At 41.2% G+C, this 26,361-nt stretch overlaps 1 protein-coding gene across 5 annotated transcripts in view; it reads left to right on the top strand.

Annotated features, from left to right (window-relative positions):
- The window catches only part of LOC115477350 (glutamate carboxypeptidase 2-like), a 378,970-nt gene extending 352,868 nt beyond the window's left edge, over positions 1-26,102 (top strand). For 4 of the 5 annotated variants that reach the window (XM_030214175.1, XM_030214174.1, XM_030214177.1 and 1 more), the window contains one exon: positions 25,765-26,102. In XM_030214175.1, coding sequence (XP_030070035.1) covers positions 25,765-25,969 — 205 coding nt within the window. In that variant the 3' untranslated portion in view covers positions 25,970-26,102. The remainder of the gene's footprint in view (positions 1-25,764) is intronic. The other variant, XM_030214176.1, reaches the window with a different exon arrangement.
- The last annotated feature ends 259 nt before the right edge of the window (positions 26,103-26,361 follow it).

Genomic DNA, 26,361 nt, shown 5'->3' with positions numbered 1-26,361 from the left:
TATTTTCCAATACTAAGAACGTCTCCAGGAGGCAGGCCAACTAAATCTCATGATCGATGCTGAGCCTGAATAGTCAATACCGGGCCGTTTCCAATGACTGGCATTCAATTTCCAGGTTTTTTTTGGCTGGTTGAAACTTAACCGGTAAGTCAATATTCAGTGCTAGCCAATTAAGTTTATAGTGGCCTAAGATAGGCCTGGTTTTTGGTGACCCGATTTGTTTGTCAAACTTAGCTGATGATGCACTGAATATTTGTGGCTAGCCGGTTATATTGCGTGATATAGCCAGTTAGCCACTATGCACTAAGGGGGATATTCTATATAAGGCGCCTAAAAAAATCTACATGTAAAACTTTTTTGCCTAAGCGTATTTTATAAGCGGCGCCTAGATTTAGGCACTGTATATAGAATAGGCTTAGATGATATCCCTATATATGTCCATTTACACCAACAAAAACATGGTGTAAATCCTGGCGTGTAGATGTAGGTTCACTGGGCCTTATTCTATGACTACAAGTGGAAATTTTAGAACACCCATGAAACGCCAATTTCCCCACCCATAACCACACCCCTTTTTGTCTGTGCATTACAAGTTAGGCACAGTGTGTTACAGAATACGCTTACTGTGTTTGTGTAAATTCTAATTATTGGCAATTAGTGCTCATTAAGTGCTGTTATCAATGCTAATTAACTTGTTAAGCCAATTAAGTTACTCACGTTGTTACAGAATCCGCCTGGATTATGGCTCAGATCTCTACGTGAGCTATATAGAATCCGGGGATAAGCGGTAATATTCAGCAGAGATAACCAGCTATCTCATGCTGAATATAAGCATTTAGCCAGTTAAGTGCTATTTAACTGGAGCCATTCCTGGCCTGTTAAATAACGCTGAATATTGGCTGGTTTATGAATAGTGTGCACTCCTTCGAAAGAGTGTGAGGTCTTTTTGAAAAAGCATGCACTCTTAACCACATTACTCATGTGAAAACATTCCTTTAATGGTTGGTGGGGAAGCCCAAGCCTCGCCAGCCAAAGAGGTCTCCTGCACAAGTCCCCACCCATTCTGTCTCAGCAATGTTGTCAGCTAGTGCGCATCGGCTGCCAATACCGGCACTCTCACACATGCTCAGTTCAGTGACTGATGCTGAACTGAGCATGTGTGGGAGTGCCGGCATCGGTGGCTGAAGCACTCCGCTGACTTGAGCGCTACTCTGGCAGCACATGTGGGGACTTATACAGGAGACCTCTTTGGCTGTCAGGCTTGGGCAACCCTGCCAGCAAAGGTATGGTTTAATGTGCTGAGAAGGAGAGAATGGATGGCTGTGGGAGGAAAATATGAGGACCCCACAGTCTACCTCTTGGGTCCCCCTCCCCCCAATGGACTTTTAGCTATGCCACTGCATGTCCCTAATAATCATGTACATGTGAAAGTCAAGGATAACCTAATTATGAAATCAAAAACAATATTCTGTATACCTCCAAGATTTCTATGTAGTACTGCAATATACTTTACATTTCAGTCATCTTGGAAACAGACATTTTATTTAGCAGTGTTGCAGTCAACAAAACGTGCAGCCTGATTTTATATAGGATGGAAAACAGATGTTCAATCCAAAACAAGCCTTTATTCAAGCAAAGACTTGTTTCGGACTTTACAGTTTCTGCTTGGGTTTTGTTCTGTTTTGTTGCTGCAGACACCTAATACATCTTTTTTTTGTTAAACAGATGTTCAAATCAGGACTTCCAAAATTTGCAATGTGTTTTACAAAAGGCTCAGTGAATGGGAAAAAAAATGCTTATTTGGTGCAATACATAAGATGCTTTTGGATGTCCCTTTTAAACAAATTAGACTTGGCATATATCGCTCTGCAATTGTCTATGTGGAAGATGCTTGACTGTAGAACATCTTACCCCTTGAGTTACGCTGCAAGAGTTCAATAACACAGTTCAGAAAACAGTTGAAAGCACATTTGTTTGCTCAGGCATTTTGTTCAAAAGTGTTATTTTACATAGCAACATAGTAGATGATGGCAGATAAAGACCTGTATGGTCCATCCAGTCTGCCCAATAAGATAAACTCATTACAAATGGTATGAAGTGATACATCATATGTATACCTGATCTTGATTTACCCTTGCATTTTTAGGGCATAGACTGTAAAGACTGCCCAGCACTGGCCTTGTTCTAAAAATTCTGAAGTTGTTGTTAAAAGTCCCTGAATAGCTCCATTCCAGCCCATCGAAATCTATTCAGCTTCGATCAGGGCACAGACCAAAGAAGTCTGCCCAGCACCAACTTTCCTACCTAATCGCTAAGCTTCTTTGGATATGATCCTTCTAAACAAGATTCCTTTGTGTTTGTCCCATGCATTTGTGAATTCTGTTGCCATTTTCATCTCTACCACCTCCCACAGGAGGGCATTCCAGGTTTCAGTGACCTGCCTCAGGGTTTAGCAGACCTGAGCAGGTCACCGAAACGCTGGCCATCGTAGGTTGTGGTCGGAGTCTAAGGTATAGGAAAGACCCGGAATAAAAAGCAACAAACAAGCTGAGACAAGCTTAGATACAGCAACAGATAATTTCAGTAATCTGATGCGTTGAAAATTCAGTATTTATAAACAAGTAGAAAATGAGGTTTTTGGCCGATGATGAAGCAGTCCAGCCCCCGAAGCTATAATTGAGCTGGGGGCTTCTCGAGGCCTTTTTTCCTCTATTACCTATATGACATCCAGAAATTAAAAGTTCTAGTTCAGAAAACCAATACTCTACATATAGAATCTCCTGTTATTCTTTAAACAAAAGGAAAATATTTTCAGGTATGAATTCAACATATTCTGAACTAGACAGGGTTCAAAATATATAATAAAGAAAAATGTGTTATGGGAGAATGGAAAGCTGTAAAGAAGCAGGGTATTCTATTGCAAAACAATATGTTTACTACAAGTTAGGGAACCTGGGGCGATGGGAGGAAACAGAATGATGAATGACAATGTTAAGAATAGAAAATCAATAAAGCAAATACCCATTTTTCCCAGAAAATGTTGGCAGCAGACTTGAGCATTTCCCTCTCACTTCCTACTCAATGATGTGTCTGGAAGTGAACCATGGCTTGATAGTTTTTGAAGGCGCATCCAACTGGTGACTCAGCCTGTGACAAGTAACTGAGGAGAAGCTGCAAAGAATAGGAGTTACTGTGCTTTTCCGGGAAGTCCAGTTAATTGCCTGGCTCTGCTATAGTTCCACTTTTAGCTTTACCCGTTGGTTCATAGAAGAACAATCCAGGACAATGTTTTTCTTTCTCCTTCTTCATACCTTCTCAAATGTCCTTGAAAAGAGAGAATGTCAAAATCTATTCAGAACTCAAGAAGGAACTCACTGGAGACTTACACAAGGGCAATACTTTCTCCTTTTTTTGCTGACCTCTTTTGTGTCTTCAAGCCTAAGGTTAGCTTTTCCTGTTCCTGTTGCTTTATCACATCAATTAGCAATGTTCAGATTCCTCCTGTGTGTATTTCTTATAAAACATTCCAGATCTTTGTTTCCTAAATAAGTGGCTAATGGATTTTTCTGCCTCAGAAGCATGATTTCACATTTTTTTCTATTGACTCACAGCTTCCAAGTCCTCAATTACTCTTCAGAATTTTTCAGCACCTCATTTTATTCTCTTGGCATGTTTAACCTACTACAGAATTTGTACCTTATGAAGTCACATATATTTTTTCCCTCAGCTTCTCTCTCCAATGTCACTGAAAATTATGCCCTCAAGTACCCCCCTGATTATTGACTACCACTTTCTGAGTATTGTTCTTTAACTAGTTCCATGCTCAGTTAACAACTGTGAGTTCAATGTTCAAATGATCCAAATGCTTACATTTTTAATTTTGTTCCCCAGCCTAGGCATCACCAAGGAACAAAATTTAGTCATTTCGAAAACTGAGTGGCCCTGTGAGTTAGGGTAGGTTGACGAATGAAAGTTAGGTACTTAGCAATGTCTTCAGCACCAGGATTGTAATTCAATAATAGATTTAAGCCAAAAAGCTGATGCTTGCCCCTAAAGAATACTGCAAAGTCATATAGGCAAGAAGGAAAATTTCTTAAGAAGGAAAGACTTCGGAAACTCTGTATTCACTATATAACTTTGTGAATTACAGACTGTCATTAATCTCAGGCATATTTTTCTGTAGATATCATGATACAGATTCATCATGAGTCAAAACTTCCGCCTACCAAATCAATAATAGAGCACTTAGTATAGATACTGAACATGATTTGATTTTGAATGATGACAACTTATCTGCAATGTGGATTTCCTATAGCTAGCAGGTATTATGAATGTGCCCTGAAATTTGTGGCTAACCTTTAGTGTGCATTGAGGTTTGACCTACAAATTGGTAACACTGTAAGATTGTGTTTTTACTGTCTTCGCATGATAGGCCAACTAAAAATCGATCTTGACTAAATGTAATTTGGTGAAGATAGTTCATGCATTCATTTACCAGCAGGCTGGATTACTGCAACTCCCTTTATAATGGTTTGGGTAAGACAGCCTGCAGTGCTTACAGCTGGTGCAAAATACAGCAACTAGGATGATAACTGGGAGCAAAAGGAATGATCCTATCATAACGTTATCAAAGTTGCGATTGTGTCTAATAAAAATCATGCAATGGATGGAAGGTAATTCTTATCAGGTTTTAGGAGGTGGATTGCCCCAATGTTGAGATTCCATCAGTTCAGCAGGTTCACTTGGAGGAGTATAGATCTTCTAATTTTTATGTTAAGGCCCCCAAGTTGTGGAACTCTTTGCCCATTGAGCTCTGCACTATGCAGAACATTACCCAGTTCAAGAAAGAATTAAAAATCCATTTGTTTGTTCAAGCATATAGGTTGTTAGAATAATGATGCTGTTGTGCTTTGTAGTAATGTGTGATCCTGTATTTATGTTGAGCTGTTTATCTTATTTTAAGTGGTTTCATCTGTACTGTTATATTTTATTTTGAATGTATTTTTGTACCCCGCTTAGAATGCTTCAGATATAGCAGATAAAAAATAGTTATTATTACTACTATTATTATTATTATTATTATTATTAAAATGCTGTGTTTAGTGTTTAAATTTTTCCATTTGAATCTTCTTGTTAATAAATTGACAAAGTACATTCCGAAAAGGACATTGCGTTCGTCTCAAAGCAATTGTCTTCAGCTACCTGGACTGAATATAATTAAGCTTTCAACAACAAGGAAAAGGGCATTTTCTTATGTGGGTCTTTGCCAGATGAACTATAAAATGCTTCCTGTTATTTAAGTTTTCAAAAGCTTTTAAAAATGTGGCTGTTCCATTTCCAGCAATGTTTTAATTAATTTTTGTCATGTTTAGATTCTGCACCTTGTATTGAAAGTTATATTGTGATATTATTTTATTATCTCTGTTTTTATTTGTAAACCGCTTTAGCACTTTGAACAAAGCAGTATATAAAATAATAAATCTAATCCAAACCAAAGAAAGTAGGAATCTACTTTTCTTTACAGAATACTAGTGTACAGGGCCGCCGAGAGAGTGAGCCGGGCCCGCCCGCCCCCCTGGGGCCCCCGCCACCCACCAGTCTCTTCCACTGTTGCCTCCCTCTCCTGCTCCCAGGCCGCCGGCGATGCAGTCCCCGGTCTCACCTGCCCTCCCTCAGCTCCATCGATAGCTCTCCTCCATCCGCCACCGTGACCGGTCCCCCTGCATTCAAATCGGCAGCGCCTCACCTCCATGTGAAAGCAGCAGATCGCCTCCCTTCGGGCCTTCCCTCACTGTGTTCCGCCTTCGTCACTTCCTCTTTTGGCGAGGGCGGGGCACAGTGAGGGAGGGCCCGAAGGGAGGTGATCTGCCACCTTCACACGGAGGTGAGGCGCTGCCGATTTGAATGCAGAGGGACCGGTGGCGGACGGAGGGAGGCTATCGACGGAGCTGAGGGTGGGTAGGTGAGACCAGGGACTGCAGCGCTGGCAGACTGAGAGCAGGAGAAGGAGAGAGACCCCGGTGCTGGGTCCCCCTTGGAGGCCCTGACCCGGGGAATTTTGTCCCCCCTGCTCCCCCTCTCAACGGCCCTGCTTGTGCAAGTGGCAGAGAACACACATACACCTAGGTATGACCACTTATACCAGCAATATAGCTAGTGTAAATGCCTATACTTAGATGTATGTATGAACATTCATAAATTATAACATTCTATCATTCTCAAAGGGCTCCTTTTGGCAGGCTGAGGGAAAAGGGGGCCTTCGCTGATGTCAAGGCCCCCTTTTACAGCAGCAGGTAAATGGTAGGTCTTTCTTTTTTTTGTTTTTTAAATGGCTGTGCGGCAAATGAAGCACTTGCCACACGGCCATTTCGGGGGGAGCCCTTACCGCTACCCATTGAGGTAGCAGTAAGGGCTCCTGTGCTAATCTGGTGGTAACCAGGCAGCACTGCCCGATTACTGCCGGGTACATACCTGTGCTACAAAAATATTTTTGTAGGGCTGGATATGATGGTGCGCTAGGGTGGGAACTACAACTGGGCTGCTGCGGTAGCCCAGCGGTAGTTTCTTTTTAGCGAGCAGCAAGCCCATTTTGGGCTTACCGCTGCTTGGTAAAAGGGGCCCTTAGATACATGTACGCTCTGTCCAAACTCCACCTGTGTGCATGCCTGCTATCAGAGTACATGTCATCAAGGCATGGCATGTGCTTTTCCACTAGTCAGAATATCTGCTTGTTCATAGAATTTTATACAAGAGGCCAGTCAGTTTGCTAGAGATCTTTTTGCAGCTGGTATGCCAGTCCTATTTGGATCAAATGAAATGAACAGTTGACTTTCTCAATGAGGCAGTTCTTTTTAAGTAACAGGTGAGAGACCATTTCCAAATTAGAGTACCGTTTCTATGGCATTTGCACAAAGCTTCAGACAGAAAGTGGAAAACACTATTTTTTTTAAAATTCAGATTGGAAAAGTGTGACAACTTTAGGTAACAACTGAGATAGGTCCCAAGGACGATTTTGTGAGATGGAGCGGGGTATATAGTTCGCGCTTTACCAGTGCTTGAAGTTCACGGACTGTCCTAGCTGAAGTGATTGCTACTAGGAAGAGTACTTTTCAAGTTAAGAATGTGAGAGATGCTATTTCTAGAGGTTCCGAAGGAGATGCCTTGAGGGAAATGAGGACTAGATTCAGATTGCAAGCCTCAGGGGGATTCTGTAGCGGACACTGTATATGAAGTTGGTCTTTAATGAAATGAGTGTTCAGCTGCAACTGTGAAGCTGGAAGGTTACCTATTAGAGCATGTTATACCAACAGCCCACTGAGATGTACTCTGATAGAAGAGGTTTAAAGGCCAAGATGATACAAATTGGTACTGAGGAATTGTCATCATAGGAGGTCAACTAATAGGGTCATGGCCATTAATAGAGTGCCAGACTGAAAATTGTTTCCATTTGAAAGCATAGTCTAGTGGAAGACTTCCAAGCAGCTATCAAGATGCTTTGTTTGGGCTGTGGAATGCCAAGAGTAGAGGCTAGAGACTCCTCAGTTACGAGGCTGTGAGAGCTAGAGACATGAGGTCTAAATAAGTGTAGCTAACCACATTGTATTATTTGCCTTTCAATTAATGTGTAGCAAAGAATTTTGTCTTAACTGAATAACAAAATGTCAGCAATGCCCCCAGCAGTCACTGTGGACGTTTTGCAGTTACTGCTTATTAATTTTGGCTGTTAACCCACAGTAACTACATGATCTTACAATACAGTACTTTAATACATAGGCCCCTTATTGAAATTCAGCTGGAGTCCACACAGCACAGAGAACTAGAAAACAGAGAGAATCTGTCAATGAGACCCATGGGGAAGTCCTACAGTTGTCCCCCACAAGTATTGCCAATGATATTTTCCACAGTAGACTACAGTCCTTGAGGACATATATGTGTCTCAAAAGACGTTAAAAACCTGAGGCTAGAAAAGGCAAGTCTATAATTGGGTGAGTGCAGTTATGCACTTGTGTGAATAAGTGCACAGAAATGCATCACTTACCCATGTAAGTGCCGTATGTGCTATTCTATAAAATAGCATGTAAGTGCCGTAGTGCATAACTGCAAGGGGGTATACACCGGAGTGGAGCATGGGAGGGGCATGGATGTGTCTCTAAACTAGGCATGCAATTTATAAAATACTATCTGGCCTGTACTCAGCCTGCAGGAGACAAACAAAGCAGATCAATCAGTGATATGGTTCAAAACTTTATTTTCAGAGATATTTAAATTTGTATGTTTGTAAACATAGGTTTATGTAAGTATTTATGTTTATTTCCTCGACGATATTTGATTTCTCCTTCCAAGTGTTTGATTGATTTTATATATCTGATATGGTTTCTTTTTCATTATTAACGCTTTATGATATAGTATTATACAAATATATATGTTTTTAATTGTATTTGATTTTATTTGCTTTTATAGAGCCCCTGACGCAGCCCTTGTGGGCGAAACACAGTCTGTGTCGGGCGAATCTCTGAAAATAAAGTTTTGAACCATATCACTGATTGATCTGCTTTGTTTGTCTCCACGTTGGATTTTGCGGATCGCTTGCCATCTTGTTTCTCAGCCTGCAGGAGGCAGGCTGGCTAAGTTCCGCAATCAGCACTGAACCTGGATATTCAATGCCTGGCTATTTCTGCTGACTGGCATTGAATATTTGGGGGGGGGGGGGGGTGGTTGGCTGGTTTAAATTTAATAGACCAAGTCAATATTCAGTGCTGGCTGGTTATGTTTATAGTGGCTAAAGATAGGCCTGCTATTTGGGTGGGCTGATTTGGCTGCCAAAGTTAGTTGGCGATGCGCTGAATATTCACAGCCAGCCGGTTCTATCATGCTGAATATTAGCACTTAGTCGTGCTGAATATCGGGCCCTGTAAGTTACTTGTGATGAGTGGTACACACTTAGGTGCTCCCATTTATGCCTGACATTAACCAGGTATAAATGATTGCACCGAGTGTCTCAAAGTGGGTTTACACTACTATTCTATAACAGAGTTGGGGCACCCAGACTGTGTTATAGATAGAAGCGTAGCCAGGTTGAAGGCTCCGGGGGAGCGGAAAGCAGACTGCTGCCGGCTTGGCGCCTTTTTTAAATGCAACAGATTGAGTAAAAAAATAGGCGCCGGCACTGGCGGAGGAGCGGCCGCTCCCCTGGCGCCCCCCCTAGCTACGCCTCTGATTATAGATTAGGACCTCCCCATGCTGCATTGAGGTGCTTAAAAGGGGGTCACCCAGAAAAATCAAAGAGGAGTCTTCTGATAAAGGCAAAAAGAGATATGGTAGGTTAGTGCTGTTGTCTGATCAGTCTCTCAGAATAGAGGCTGGGATGAAGTACAAAAGAGAGAGACAAAGATAGAGATATATTTCATTTATTTATTTATGCACATTTATACCCCACTTTTTTCCACATGCATGCGGACTCACAGTGGCTTACAATGTACCGATAAGGCGATTGCCAGACCAGTGGATATACAATTACAATTACATAAAAGAGGATAGAAGGAACTGGGAAAGAAGAAAGTGGGAAAGGGTATTAGAGACTTAAAAAAGTCCAAGGACATGTTGTTAGGATGGACTGTAGGTAGTATGTGGCAGTTCTGAAGTTGGCTTTCCTAGAGAGACCGGTCTGCGGGAAATTCCAGATGCTGAGATGGAACAGAGTGACTGGAACAGCTATCAGCTAGGCAATCCACGATGGGGAGCAGTTGTAAAACCCATCCAGACCCGTAGAAAGCAACAAGGCATGATTAAAACCGCTTGAGGCAGAAGAGATGTGAAGTTGCCAGACAACAAGATGCAAATGGCGTTGAATGCTGCTCTTCAACCGCCACACCAGCTCCCTAGTCAATTGATGCAGCGACCTGGAGACAGAGTTCAAAAAGGCCCAATGGCACCGCTGTAATGAGCAACGGTTGATGAACGGGCAGGAGCGGACAGCGGCAGGCTGAGTACCAGGAGGCGCAGACAAAGTGCAGAAGAAGCAGGAAGTGGCCAGCAGTCAGAGATGGCGCAGGGTGTCCAAGAGATAGGTATATAGATATATCTATATAGGTATTGATAAGATAAGAGAGAGAGATGCTGAGACTATGGTAAAAATGCTGTTGACATAAAAGTGTACCGCCCAATACTCAGCTTGTGGCTGTAAACAGCATCTGAGCCACTCAGAGTCGGGGGCTGAACTGATTCTGGATAATTAATGCTGGGGCATGCGAGGCTCCCAGCATTGAAAATCCAGGTATCAGTAGTCACCTGGAAGTTAATAAGGCACCAACTGATACTCAGACCGGATCCTGGTCAACTTTAGCGCACAATGTTAGGACAACTTTTTTGTCCTAACTTTATATAGTTAGTTGGTTAATGGACTGAAATCGTCACTAACCAGCTAAGTACACACTCTACCCATGCTCTGCCCCCTTCCCCCCAGCCTGCCCTTAACTGGTTAGGAAATGGTTGTTTAGCGGCAATATTCAGTCGTTAAGTGCCGCTGAAAATCGTGTGCCGGATCACTCAGCGAGATTTAACTGGGCAGGAGCATCTCCTGAACGATTAAACCCTTTTGAATATCGAACAGGTAATATATCGGACATGACGAAAGAAAAGTTTAGAACTAGTTCTTTTGGTATAGAGAAGGTTTGGGGAGGATTCAAAAGAACAGAAAGCAGAGCTGAAAGGATGAGTGGTAGGGAAGCATTTGAAGGTTGCTAGGCAATATTTAAAAACTGCCAGGAAAGCTACATACTGAGATAAATGAAATGGTTGCTAAGGCAATCTCGTCCTCCATGATAAAAATATGTAGCATAAGTACAGTTAACAGAAATATACTACTAAAGGGGTATAGTTTATTCTAAGTATATGTAGTAACACATTATTTTTCCAGAAGCTATTAAAATTATAAAAGCAGCGTAGCTTTTTTTTTAATAAAGGCTATTTAGATATATTTCCAAAATTAATTTCAAATGACTATAAATAGAATTTTCCAAGGGTGTGCAGAACTACAGAGTCACATGATTGCATGCAGCATCTTCAGAGCCAAGCTTAAATCACAACTCCCTTCCTAGATAGTGCAATTAATCTTGGCTCCAATCAAGCACTATCGCAAGAATCTGTTTTACTTATAACTAAGGGGCTCTTCTACTGAGTGTGTAGCGTGTGAGCCTTTACCACTAGATCAATGGGTAGCGTAAAGGGCTCAGGTCGGTTTTGGGCGCACGCTGGTTTCATTTTTACCGCAGGCCCTTTTCCCGTCCAATTTTTAAAAAGCCATTTTTTTTGTAAAAACTGGCCCGGTGCATGCCCAATACATGCGTCTACACTACTGTAGGCCACTTTTTATAGCAGCTTAGTAAAAGGACCCCTCAGGGAAGTATGAACCACCAGTTTCAAAGTAAATGTTGGTAACTTTTGACCTTCCTAATCACCTCCCATGAAAAAAAAAGTGATGCTGGGAGTAATAACATAGATATTTGGCCCGATATTGAGACCGCGGGAGGCAGCCCACATTAGTGCCATGATCAGTGCTGACCCAGGATATTCAGTGCTAGGCCGTTTCCGGTGACCACCATTGAATATCCAGATTCATTTTGGCTGGCTGAAACAACCAGCTAAATGAATATTCAGCGCTGGCCAGTTAAGTTTATAGCAGCCAAAGATAGGAATGCTATTTAGGCAATCCAATTTGGCTGCTATTTAGCTGGCCAGTGCTTGAATATTCACAGATAGCCGGCTATATCGCATGATATAGTCGGATAGCCGCTATGGGCTAGATTGTATATATGACACCTAAAAAATTCACATGGTAACCATTTTCAACTAAACATCCTATATAATAATTTGCACCTCTGGATGCCTGGGTTCGAAACACAGTTCCCATTGGTCCGCCCTGGGGATGACGTCACAGGGCGGACCAATGGGAAGTGAGAGGGAAGGGAACCCAGCAGCAGCCACTGGAGGTTAGTAAAGAATTGCCCCCCCCCCCCGAGTTCCATGACCCCCTACCTCCCTCCCTCCTTCCACTCCCATCCGTCCGAGTTCCAAGGGTCCACTCCAGTCCGATGGCCCCACTCCTGTCCGAGTTCCACCCCCCCTCTCCTCCGATTTCTGCCACCCAGCACCTCCCTCCCTCTCTCTCTCTGTGGCCTCCGAGTGCAAGCAGGATGTGTGCGTGTGCCCCAGCCCTTCGTAAATGCCAGCTGTTGTTTAAAATGTTTTACCTCCTGCTCCACCGACAACAGTGAAGTCCAGCACGCACGGACGCCGCTTCAGACTGCCTTTGCTTTCGCTTCTGTTTCAGCTGTTCCTCTGGTCCCGCCCTCATTTCCTGTTTGTGGAAGGGCGGGACCAGAGGAACAGCTGACACAGAAACGAAAGCAAAGGCAGTCTGAAGCAGCGTCCGTGTGTGCTGGACTTCACTGTTGCCGGTGGAGCAGGAGGGGGGAGGAGAGGGAGGGGTAGGTCCTGGAACTCGAAGGGGAGGGGTGCTTGGAACTCGGAGGAGAGGGAGGGAGGCAGGTAAGGGGCCTGGAACTCGGAGGGGAGGGGACCTGGAACTCGGAGGACGGAGGGAGGTAGGGAGGGGGCCCTGTAACCTTGCTAGCGCCCGTTTCCTTTCTGTTGGAAACGGGCCTCTTTTACTAGTATTCTATAAGAAGTGCCTAGATTTAGGTGCAGTATATAGAATATGCTTAGTTGATATCCCAGCACCTAAAACTGCATGCATCCATTTACACCAACGAAAACATGGCGTAAATCCCTGTGCATAGATTTACTTGCTCTGGGCCATATTCTATAGCTACATGTGTAAATTTTAGAATGCCCATTTCCCTGCCCATAGCCATGCCCCTTTTGAACTGTGCACAATAAAACTTACAGAATACGCTTAGCGAATTATGTGTGTAAATTCTAATTATTGCCAATTAGTGCTCATTATTGCTTGTTAAGTGCTGTTATCAATGCTGATTAGCTTGTTAAGCCAATTAAGTTATGCACATTATTATAGAATATGCTTGGATTTCAGTGTGGAATGCTAGGTGCGCTATATAGAATCCAGATGTATGCGCTAATCACAAATATTCAGCGGCGATAACCAGCTATCTCTCACTGAATGTTAGCGGTTAGATGGCTAAATGATATTTAACCGGCCAGGAGCCATTTCAAATCGGTTAAATAGCACTGAATATTATGAATATTGAATATTGGCTGTATTGAGATTTTAGATATCTCTACTGGGAGAGTACTTTTGACCTATTCTGCTAATGATACAGACAGGGAAGAAAAAAAATTCACAGGCCTAAAGTCTTTTGTATCAGGTGAACAGAATATGTTCTAAATGTGTAACCATGAATGTCATTGCTCTGAATAGCAAGTCAGGAATTCATGCATTTTTATGAGAGGTGAGTCACTACAGCAAATGATCACAGTGTAATCTGTTCTTTCCTCTCTGGCTCCTGTTGGTGCTGCAAATTGCTAATATGTTTTTCTTCTGAAGAAGAAGACACCACCAAAACAGTTTTTATGTCCTGAAATAGAACATTTTTCTTTTCAGACAGCAAATTGTTTGCTGGCAAAAAAAAACAAACTAAAACCTGAAATGTTAACAGAAATAATATTCCTACCAAACTACATGAATGCCAAACATTCCTCCCTTTTTAAAAAGCCATACTGGTGGCTGCTGGTGCAGTAATGCCGACACAACCCATTCAAGGTGAATGGGCTGTGTTGCCATTGCCGCATGGCAGCTGCTAGCACAGCTTTGTAATAAAGGTGGATTATTGGTACAGGGCAGAGATAAATGCTATTTTGCAGTCCTATGGTACACAGCCATTGTAGCTCAGTAATTTTCTATCCAAGATCTCAACCTCATAGCACTCTGGGTGTGAGAGGAATTTGTAGGTGAATGTAAAGTACAACAAGCCAGCCCTCTGGTTTTTTTTTGGGGGGGGGGGGTAGGGGGTAGGGATGAACTGAGGGTGCAGCGTATTTCCTTCCCCTCCCCCCATGTTAAAAATATTACCTTTGCTGGCAGGGATGCCAAAGCATCGCGCAGCCAAAGAAATCCACTGCATGAGCCAATCCCCTCCTCCTTATGCTGCTGCAGTAAAGAGAAAGTCAGTGGTGTGTCCCCAGCAGCTGACACCTGGACTCCTCATGCATGCTCAGTTCACACAAGTTCTGTTGTTGGTGGCTGGAGGCATGCCGCCAACTTCTTCATCACTGCTGCAACACGAGGAGGAGGGGAGCTGCTTAGGCAGTGAATCTTTTTGGATGCTGGGGCTTCAGCATCCCTGCCAACCATTTAATAGGTGCTACAGGTTTGGAGGGGGCCTCAGCACAAACTAGAGGGGGGCAGGTCCCCAATGTCCCCTATAGCTATGCCACTGAGGCACAAGTCAATGGAATTGCCAGTACATCTGGGGTGAGATGTGGGGAGGGGGGTAGAGGGGAAGCAGGCAGGAAACATGGGCAGAAAAGAGGAAGCTTTGCATTCTCTTTGCTGGCAAAGAAGTTGATTTCGGGCATTCACCAAACTTGAACAAGGGAACTTAGAACAGTTGCTTTGAGGTACTGTTCATGAGGATGAAGCACTGTACTGAGTTTGTTGGCTATTTGATTCAATGGTTCTAGTATATAAGTAGCCTGAATCTGGCAATGGTTGGCTATCACAAAGTCCAAGATCTGGTTGCTTTTCAGTAGATGTGTAGAGAAAATGAGGCCCCTGCAGTAGATGAAGCTGGCAAGGAAGGTATAGTATGGAGGAAAGAAGTTGGTAGTGTTGATTCCACTGGAACTTTAGATCCCATTGAGGATGTCACATTTTTAGATTAGCTAAAGGGATGATGTAAACAGTTTCAACCTGTGCCCCAGGATCTATTAGTAAGCTCTGGCCATCACCTTGGTCGCTGATTGTTTGGCATGAGCTTTGGCCATGACTATTTGGATCCTGTCCTCTTGAAGATATGCCCTCTATTTGTGTTCAAAATCACTCCTATAAAGGAAATGATGTTGGTCAACTTCTGAAAGTTGAATAGGATTCCCAGAAATTCTAGAAGAGTACTTGTTTTCTCTAGACTTAAGACTTGTGGCTCTCACTGAGCCACAGAAGCCAATTGTCCAGGTATGGAGATTCTAAATGGCCTTACTTATGAAAGTGTGCAGCTGACATGGTCAGGTACTTCAAAAACACCCTTGAAGATGAAGAAAGTGGAAGGAAGAACTTAGTTGAACTAAGGACCAGTGGAAAGGAAGATGGTCAGTCTGAATTTCTTCTTGAGAAGGTAATGGTTGTGGTCTCTGAGACTGAGAAAATGTCCATGCATCTTATCTTTTTTTGAAATGAGAAAGCTTCTCTTGAGGTGGGACAGGTTCCTTAGCTTGGGGAAGTAGAAGGGCTTTCTCCTGTAACATATTGAGGTGGTTAGAAGGAAGTTTGGTCTTTAGTAGAGGATAATCTGGGGGATGGTTAGTGAATCAGAGATGATATCCAAACCAGATAATGGTATTATGAAAACCACTGACCATTTTAGTAGCTGTCCTGTGGACTAACTTCATCCTGTTCATATCTTTTTGAAGGTACAGACTCCAGAACTTTGCACAGTACTCTAAATAGGGTCTCACCAGAGACTTATATGGAGGTACTCTCACCTTCTCTTTCCTACTGGCCATTCCCTATGCATCCTGTCAGGGTTGTCACTGGTGGGAATTCAGAAATGGATGGGGAAGACATTTAGAGCTGGAAGCATGGTCCATGGCTATCACTGAGCTGCTGGCTATGCTGAGAGATCAACTAGAGTGACACCTCATGAGCAGCTTAAGGTAGATGAAGTAAAGCTGCATGTCTCCTCCTTTCCAGCCCATAGCCGCTAATAGGCTCACCAGCTTCTGGTACCACTCACATGTTGATTTAGGGAGAACTAACAAACCTTTAAACATTAACATTATCTGAGAAATATAATCAAAGTCAGAATGAAAAAAAATATTTATTGATTTTGTTTTATTTCTGGTTATATAAGGCAGCAGGTTTCCTATGATAAGGCTAAGCATTTGTACTCACAATGAAGTACCATGCAACCTTGCTTAGCGTGAAATTAAAATTGAGAATGAGTTTTTGCAAGACAACAAAATGATCAGCTTTGTAAATATAGTTCCATACTGATTCATTACAGACCAGTCTGTCTATGGAATCAGGTGGTCACAGAGCATGCAGCTGAGATCCCTCTGACAAGCTGTAAAATAATTGTAGGGACTAAATATATGGCATAATCTAGGTAATGGTGTATAACAAACAGAAGGACAAAATAAGGTCATTATGTAGTTTATACTTTGAAATGGCATTCTCTTGAGATATGATTGTACCGTTGATGTTAAATAGAATAATGTGTCTTGGCATGGTTTATAGCTAACTGCATGATCTTAGAGGACTATGCTGAGGTCACGCAGAGTTTATAATCTCAGCGGTGCCTTTTACCACAAAGAAAATATTGGAAGGTCAGAAACACCAGTCACTTTTCTTACATTGTTTTTACTTCAACCTTTATAAAGTTACAGCAAAGCAAGATAAATTCGTGCTTCAACAATCTTCCCAGTTTTGTTCTATTGCCAAAGTAAATGAATTTACTAGCAACAGAACTAACATAGTTCTGTATGTCTACCGACAGGTATTTATCAAATGTACACCATAATGAAGTATCATCAAAGACTCTGAATCATAGAGGACAATTTTCAACTCTCCCTTCCTTCCCTGTGTTTTCCACTTTAGCTTCCAAACCCGTAGACACTTTATATTTGCAGAATTGTGAGACAGTTTCCAAGAAAAGATGTCCCGTTGGAACGTTTTTTCCTGGCAGGAATTTCAGGTACTAAAAGTACCCCCAGAAGTTACATACTTTTCCCCCACCGGGGATGGTTGTGGATTCATATGAATCCTGCATGATGGTAAAGCTAAAACCGCCACCACATGTTTAAGCAACTTTTTCCTTGGTATATAACACATTCAAAGCAAAAAAGACAGTCCACCACAGGTATAATGCAGAAATTCAGCACACATCTGCCCTCACAGTTAAGACACTTGCCATAATAAAAGTTCATAGAAGTATTTGGTACCAGAGCCACCAGCAACCTCTTTAAATCTCATTGATCACACATGAAGGCGTATGATGTGGAGATACTTTTTCAAACTGAGAATGGTCAGGCAATTGAGACCTTTGATGGACAGAGATTTTTGTATAGTGGTGTAGGCACTGGTCATATTTTTGTGGCTTATTGTAACGTCGTCTTCATGGATCTGCTAGTAATTCCTAGTCCTTCTAATTGATCTAGAATGCAGCTGCTTGAGTTGTCATAGGCTGTGTTATTGAGATCATATTACTCCTATACTTGCTAAACTGCTCTGGTTTCCTGTGGCCTGTAGAATTAAATGTATAGATCTTGCTCTAGTCTTCAGGTGAAAAACAATTCTAAATAGTGATGAGGTAAGTAATACCTTTAGATTAGGCTTGTTTAATTAGCAGGCCTAAACTAAATGGATATTGCTAGTACAGTCACTGCTCTGTAAGTATATCCAGCACCGCTACCTATATGGATAGCAGCACTGAATATACATATTCAATTTTACTGCTAGTATCAGTGCTTATATTAATTCTGGGGCAGCACCTGCTGAATACTGACCCCTAGATTTTTACACATAGCCTACTGGAGTGAACATTGGATTATGTTGTGGTGAGTTAAACCAGTGAAAGTGGAAAGAGTGACACTGGAAACCCATATGAAGCATGCATGGAAGTAGGGTCCTGAAGTCAATCTTCCCACCCCTCAGGACCTGCCATATGAAGGAAGAACAGATCTCTGCCTTCATTTCTGTAGCCCTTATAACTGCAAGATCTGGTGCATACAAGAATAAATAACTGAAGTAAATGCTGACTCAGAATAACTGTATGATGGGAAGGGAGATAGACATATTTTAAGAATGACAAACAAAGATAGAGAGAAAAAAAAGACACTTTGGGAAAGATTCTATATATGGCACCTGAACAATCTGTGCTGAAAAAAATATGCCTAGCTGTGTTCTCTAAAGTATGCCTAAATTTTAAAGAATAGGCTTAAATATCTGTATAGTATAGAGAATATGCTGAGTGCCTCTCCACGTGACCAAATTTGGTCATATCCATTTAGGCCATGTTTTACTTGGCGTAAATCCCAACACCTAAATTACGCACAGAGTGGGTATATTCTATAATAATGCACATAGATTTTAGAAAAGCCCACACCCTGCCCATGGCCATGCCCCCTTTTCAACTATGCAGCCTAGAATTTACGCATACCACATTACAGAATATACTTAACAAGTTATGTGCATAAATCTTAATGTCAATTAGTACTGATAAATTGCTTGTTAACATCCCATTGACAGCGCTGATTAGCTAGTTAATCAATTAAGGTACATGCATTGTTATAGAATACGCTTTGAGTTCTACACGGAAATTAAGACACAATATATAGAATCCAAGGGTTTGTCTTGGAGCTTGAACTACTTGAAGGTGCTTAACAGGGGCATTTTCGAAAGAGAAGGACGCCCATCTTTCGACACAAATCGGGAGATGGGCGTCCTTCTCTCAGAGTCACCCAAATCAGTATAATCGAAAATCGATTTTGGGCGTCCCCAACTGCAGTCCGTCGCGAGGATGACCAAAGTTCCTGGGGGCATGTCAGAGTTGAAGCGACGGTGGGACTGGGGCGTGCTTAAGAGATGGGCGTCCTCGGCCGATAATGGAAAAAAGAAGGGCGTCCCTGACGAGCATTTGGTCGACTTTACTTAGTCCATTTTTTTTTAACGACCAAGCCTCAAAAAGGTGCCCACACTGACCAGACGACCACCGGAGGGAATCGTGGATGACCTCCCCTTACTCCCCCAGTGGTCACCAACCCCCTCCCTCCCTCAAAAAAAAATTAAAAAAATTTTTGCCAGTCTCTATGCCAGCATCAAATGTCATACCCAGCTCTATGACAGCAGTATGCAGGTCCCTGGAGCAGTTTTAGTGGGTGCAGTACACTTCAGGCAGGTGATCCCAGGCCCATCCCCCCCCCCCCCCCACCTGTTACACTTGTGCTGGTAAATGTGAGCCGTTCAAAACCCACCCGAAACCCACATGTAGGTGCCCCCCTTCACCCCTTAGGGCTATGGTAGTGGTGTACAGTTGTGGGGAATGGGTTTTGGGGGGGGGGTGGGGGGTTGGGGGGCTCAGCACACAAGGTAAGGGAGCTATGCACCTGGGAGCAATTTGTGAAGTCCACTGCAGTGCCCCCTAGGGTGCCCGGTTGGTGTCCTGACGTGAGGGGGACCGGTGCACTAAGAAATGCTGGCTCCTCCTACGACCAAATGCCTTTGATTTGGTCGTTTTTGAGATGGGGGTCCTCGGTTTCCATTATGGCCGAAAACCGGGGATGACCATCTCAAAAATGACCTAAGGACGACCATCTCTAAGGTCGACCTAAATTTCATGATTTGGGTGTCCCCGACCGTATTATCAAAATGAAAGATGGACGTCCATCTTGTTTCGATAATATGGGTTTCCTCACCCCTTTACAGGGCCGTCCTGCGAAGACGCCCTCATGAAAACTTGGGTGCCCATTGGATTATGCCCCTCGAAGGGTTCCATTACAGAAATATCAACTGTCTCCTTAGTAACTAGTTGACCACTTTGCTACACATCAATGTATGGGTTAGCAGGCTAAGCAGGGAAAGAATATATCACATAGAAGAATCAGTGTATGTCATAACTGTACATTCCTTGAGCTGAAGGAGGAACAAGCTTCATAGAAATAAATTATACTTATAGAGCTAAAGTCATATTCCTCTAGGCCTCCAACACACAGAAGGTGTCTAAGTCTCGTGGCTCTATTGATCCGATACAGTTAAAAGATTTATGATGTACTTTATTAAATGTTATAAAGTCTGTGGTATCAAACACACTTAAAAGGAAAGTAAATAACTCAAATTAACCAAACTTCCTTACTTTTTGATTTTATAATGTTGGATCTGTGAAGAGTTTGGTGATGGAATGGCAAGGATTAATATGCATGCTGCTGAGCGTGCCCTTTATTAAATGACATAGATTGCTTATCACTTTGTAATGCAGTGAATACTTAGTATAGTGCTTTGATTTACTGTTTGAATGGAATAACGCCTCTGAAGGAATGAATTATAAAAAGAAGAAATATTGCCCCTTGGTTTTCCGACCATTTAAGATGGACCAAGCACATTTTAAGGAAGAAGGAACACAACACATGTCTAGCCAAATATTGTGCATGCTTGATTGACTATCAAAAGGCAACTTTGTAAGCATAATGAGATCATTTCAATCAAGTAATCTTGACTGATCCATCTGTTTCTTGTAAAGATATTTGAGAATGCAGTGTTACATCAGTTACAGAATTTTTTAGATGATCGTAAGATTTCGGACATATTTCAGTTTCATTTTAAACATTCAACAGATACTCTAATTTTTTCTTTGCCTCTATATCAAACTGGTTTTGACCATGGAACACAATATTTCACGGTAATATTGGATATTACTGCTGCATTTGACAGTTCATCATACCTTACTTTTGAACTGGATGAAATCATTAGGCATTAAGGGGAAAGTTTTAGCTTGGTTCATGTTGGGGTCCTTCTAATAAGGCGTGCTAACGGATTTAGCGTGTGCTAAATGCCATGCAGCCTATAGGCATATAATGGGCTGCATGGCATTTAGCCCATGCTAATCATTAGCACATGCACTAAATCCATTAGTGTGTCTAAGAAAAAGGACCCCTTTATTTTTTACATAGTATTGCTTCCATGTCCAGCAAGGGGTGGATCACTCAGATTGGATAATACTTTCATCAGGTATTGTTTGCAGTGCTTTTAATATTTATCTGATCTCATTGGTTAACTCTTAACATGTCTAGTGTGCAATACAGGATATATGCAGATGATTTGCAATTCTTTTTTCCAATTAATGGCACTGTGGATGCTGCATTACAATCGCTTGTTATTGTGTTTGCAAGTAATTAGAACATGGATGAGTGCAAACAGAATTAAACTACATATTTAAACTACACACATTTTATTTCTATCGGGGTAATTTCCTGTTGAATCTCCATCTAAAGTATGTACTATTGTTTATGAAATCAGATGCTTAGGGATTTTAGTAGATTCCTCAGTGATTCAGACTCCAAATTAAAAGCATGATTTTTCAAATTATGGTTGATCAGGAAGCTTCAAGATTTGTTAACTGCTGAAATTTTAGAGTTGTTTTACAGAATATAGTGACACCCTTATTTGACTATTGCAGCATTTTATTTTAAGAGTCCCTGCTTACACGTTGCATGTTTTACAAGTGGCTCAGAATGCTGCTGTACTCCTTATCACAGTACTCCTTCTTGCAGGTCTATCTAGATTTGATCACATGACTCCAGTATTTATTCAATAGTCTAGTGGAGGAGTGGCCTAGTGGTTAGGGTGGTGGACGTTGGTCCTGGGGAACTGAGGAATTGAGTTCAATTCCCACTTCAGGCACAGGCAGCTCCTTGTGACTCTGGGCAAGTCACTTAATCCTCCATGGCCCCATGTAAGCCACATTGAGCCTGCCATGAGTGGGAAAGCGCGGGGTACAAATGTAACAAAACAAAAAAAACTACATTGGCTTACTGTACAATGGCATGTAAAGATTAAGGTGCTTACATTAGTACACAAAGTATTAAATAATGATGCATCTCTCACAATTGCTACTTCACTGAGGATTTACTGACTACTCAATGTCTTTTGCTTGTTGTGCCTTTCTTTTACCACATCAGACTTGAATAATATTACTCTTCAATAGTCTATGTAGAAGTTGCTGTATTATAGAACATGCTCTCTCTAGAAATTCACACAATTACCTCTGTCTTCAACTTAGGACAGCTCAGGATTTTTATTTAAGAAAGCTTTTCAATCATAATTTCACTTGTGTTACTATTATTACTTAATCAGGTTAATGACAATTTTATTTCTTTTATTTGGAGATATGCTCTGGTTTGATTGTAGATTTTGTTGTTGACTTGGGGGTCCTTTTACTAAAGTGTGCTAACAGATTTAGTGTGTGCTAATGATTATCCAAACTAAATGATAAGACTCTCATAAGAACATGGGGCTAGATTCTACATATGGTGCCTAAAAAAAATAGTCACTGAAAAAAAACCATGTAAGCGGTAGTCTATAAGTCACATCAGTTTATAAAATTAATGCTTAAGTGGAGAGGTCAAGTGTAAATTTAGGTATGGCCATTTGCACCAATAAAAATGTGGTGCAAATGCTTATGCCTAAATTTATGCACGGAGCACTGTTATTCTACAATGTCACATGTAACTCAAAACCACATCCACAAACCACCCATGATCCTCCCAATTCCACACCCCCTTTTTTGGACTGCACATAAATGTTTGGCTTGGATCCTGCACCTAACTTTACACTGGTTAGTCCCAATTAAATCTAATTAGTCCCAATAATTGCTTGTTAAAAAGTCAATTATTGGAACTAATTGGCTCATTATTCTATTAAATTGTACATGTAAATCGGAAATATGCCTAAATTTGCATGCACAATTTTTGGTGACTATGACAAAACAGTAGATTTTAAGCCTGTAAAACTATTATTTCTGGAACTGTATTTCTCTAGTTTGGCCAGTAAGTGGTGCATGTTTATATTTAAAGCTGTAGACAACAAAACAACAGATACAAAACGGAAGAATGTTCAAAATTTTATTGATGTTGTCAAATACCAGACTTATTGCCCGACACAGGCCGTGTTTCGCCCTTCACATGAACCTTGAAATGCTAGGTTCTTGATAGAATAATGAGTTCTTGAAAAAACAGCAGGAAGGATATACTAATGACGATCATCACATGCCTTTCCTCCAGTGCTTTCCTCAAAATTCAGCTAGGATGTACTGACTTTTTCTCCAGTCTTTGCCAGGGAAAAAAGAGAGAAATATCTCTTTGCTGAGGCCATGTGAACAGTTACATTTGATAACCTGTGAGCAGCTGTATGTCCTGATCTCCCCGGGTACTATTTAGATAGAAAACAAATGTTTAGTTAGTTTTATAATTGATCCATATTTCAGTTACCTGTTATTGTTTTGCTGATTTCACCTTTTCTGTTCATTGCTCTATTTTTTCATGACAATCAACATTTTTAGTTTATTGCCTCTGCTTGTTTGGACTGACTAAGAAATCTGGTGGTTTGTGTGTTGGTTCTATGAGTGCTTTCTGGGAACTGTGGGGACCATAAGAACTGTGGCCCCCAGTAACCTAGAAATCACTGGGGATAATTTGAGAGCAGGATACTCATCCAGAGGCAGTTGGGAGTCAGTGGGAGGAGGGTGCTAGTGTACTTAATCCATTTGTGCACCTTAGAAAAAAGGACTCCTTGGTTTTTCATTTTATGAAGTTTTATGTTTTATGGATTTTAGTCTATTATCATCATCATTATTATTGTTATGTTTTATTGTAACCCACCTAGAATGGTAGGATAGTGCAGGATGGAAATTTTCTAATTAAATAAATACATGCAGTATCATTGGATCCAGATAACATTAAGGGCCCTATTTACAAAGGCACGCTAGTGTTTCCTCACATGCTAAAAATTAGTGAGCGCTAACCGTGTAGAAGCCCATAATATGGGCGTCTGCATGGTTAGTGTGTAGTAAAAATGCTAGCATGCCTTTTTTAAACAGGGCCCTAAGTATACAAATAAATGTCCAGAATCCATCTGCATCATTAAACTGGAGTAGAAGGCATGAATGAGGATCCACCAGAACACATAGAGAAGAAAACAACTGAATTTGCAAAAGCAGAGAAAATAATCTATTCCGTGAGTTAGAGATCAGCAAGCAAGGAATAACAGGTAACATATACATGAACACAGTGGGGAAAATCAAAGTATTATTCCAGGAACCATACTCTGGTTTCAATTCACCTCTCCATATCCATTCGTGTGCCTGGTTTTCATCAAAGGATAAGAGATAGTTGCAGCCCAGGAAAGTGGGTTAGAGGCAAGATGGTTCACAGACACTGGCAAAACTGACATATGTAGAGTCTATAAAGAAGAAGTAGAAATGGTTATGCACCTGATAGCTGGCTGCAAATTTCTGATGGGAGAAGGTTTATATACAGAAAGGATACTAAGGTGGCATGTCTCAGACATTGGACACTTTATAAACATTGCAACATCAATTTATTGGAAAAGCATTGGGATCAAGACCCTTGGGGTCCTTTTAGAAAGCATCTCTAGCATTTAGTGCACGCTAATCATTGGCACGCACTGAAAATGCTAATGCACCTTTGTAAAAGCCCCCCCCCCCCCAAAGAGATTTATAGAAATTGAAAAGGTTATGATCATCTAGGACAATCCAATTCCAACTGATAAAAAACCTGATGCAAGAAAACTGAACATTGTGGTAAATGAGAAAAGCATGAGAACATCATTGATAATAGAGATCTTAGTGCCATGTGACTATTTTGTGCATCAAGTGGAGAGAGAGAAAAGATCTTCAAATATCAAACAATACTATTAAAGACTAAGAGAATGTGGCAGAAATATACAGAAATATTCCCCACTGTATTAGGTTCCACAGGCTTAATTAAAATGAATTTTCAAGTAGGGATGGGTTTCTGCTTGCAATGCTCATGAGAAATGTCAGTGAGCTATCCCATTGCATTACATGTTGTTAAAAAATGAAAATGAGCAAGCTGGCCCTGGCACCCTGAGCCTGCCCCCCAGAGAGTCACTGTTCATTAGGAGCCATGACTCCCCTGCAGGGACTGTGAATGTTGCCTCTATGATGTCCTCAGCTGATCTGGGAAGTGTAAAGCCTGCTGTCCAGATTGAACTGGGGATCTTCTGCTTAGCAATGCATGACACTTTATTTTTCAACCACCAGGCCAACCCTCTCACTTTTCATTTTAATGCTTAATGACTGCTATTAAGTTCTGAACTTTAAAACAAATTAGTTAGTTATGATGCCCTGCATAGATAAAGATGAACTCAAATGGCATGGAGAAGAGATGAATTTTAATAAAGATTTTCAGTCCAGCAACAAAGGAAAAACCAAACAATCCCACAAAAGTCGACATAGGCAAAAAAAAAAAGGGGGGGGGGGAGGAATGACCAATGCAATGAGCCAACATACATCTTTATTGAGATTAACATTTGCTTGAAGACAACACATCAGTGGAAAACAGCAGGCTTCACTTAATTTAATTTCCATATTTTCTCAGGTTTTTCAGCATTGTTGCTTTCTTTATCAGCATAACTTATGTTGATTAAAGTTCCGATATGTAATACCTGCCTAGGAGCATAATATAATGGGTCACCTCACACTGTCTATTCATCCTTATCAGTCTTTTGTTCGCGTGTATGTACTTCATCTAAGATTTTATTCACCCAGTCAATTTGATATTGTTATCCTCCTTGGGTATACTCACTTTTTTTTTTTTTACATAATATAGATGTACACATTCATTTAAATTATATATTTATTCACATATATGGGCACATACACATCCTTGCATTCACATGATTTGCTATCTTTTGTCACCTTTCTTTGATGGTTTTATGTGGTTTATATATGTGTTTTTATATTTCATACATTTTCAGCACTATTTTTAAAATGAGTACATTTATTCATGTCTAAGCACTATCTGAATTTTCTCCAACAGACATGTTATCTACGCTCCTAATCAGCACAACACTTATGCCTCATCAAGCTTCCCTGGACTAGAGGCTGCCCTTTTCGATATTGAAAATAAGCCAAACCAAACTGAGAGCTGGAAGAAAGTGAAAAAGGAGATTTCCGTCATTACCTTCACTATCCTGTCAGCAGCCAGCACGCTGAAAGAGGTCAATGACATTGGTGGATTATAGATTGCTAAATGTCACTCGCACTTGAGCAGTGACAATCGTTTTGCATGTAGGACAGCCATCGATCATGCAATAGCTTTTCAGACAGGAAATGAGTAGAATAAAATGTAAAAAAAAAAAAAAAGTAATCAACCTTGAAAAAGGAAATGAGAAAGCCCGCTGATGCAGTGCTTAATCTTCTGCTGTGATTTCCTGTTAGAAAAATATTGATTTGGAGATTTACAGAAAAGTGTAATCTGATGGAAATTCAGGGAGGTAGAGATAATAATTTCTGCTGAGATTTCAGAGAAGCCTTATCCTTATTAGACGACTAGCCAGAACATGGATATCATACACACAAATAATGGGAACAAATTTCAAAAGTCATTTCCCCAGGAGAACAGGCTATTTTAAAA

This window comes from Microcaecilia unicolor, chromosome 9, assembly GCF_901765095.1.
Source record: "Microcaecilia unicolor chromosome 9, aMicUni1.1, whole genome shotgun sequence".
In the NCBI taxonomy this organism is placed as follows: Eukaryota; Metazoa; Chordata; class Amphibia; order Gymnophiona; family Siphonopidae; genus Microcaecilia; species Microcaecilia unicolor.
The sequence above is the reverse complement of the archived record's forward strand: the minus strand, read 5'-3'. Positions and strand labels throughout refer to the sequence as shown.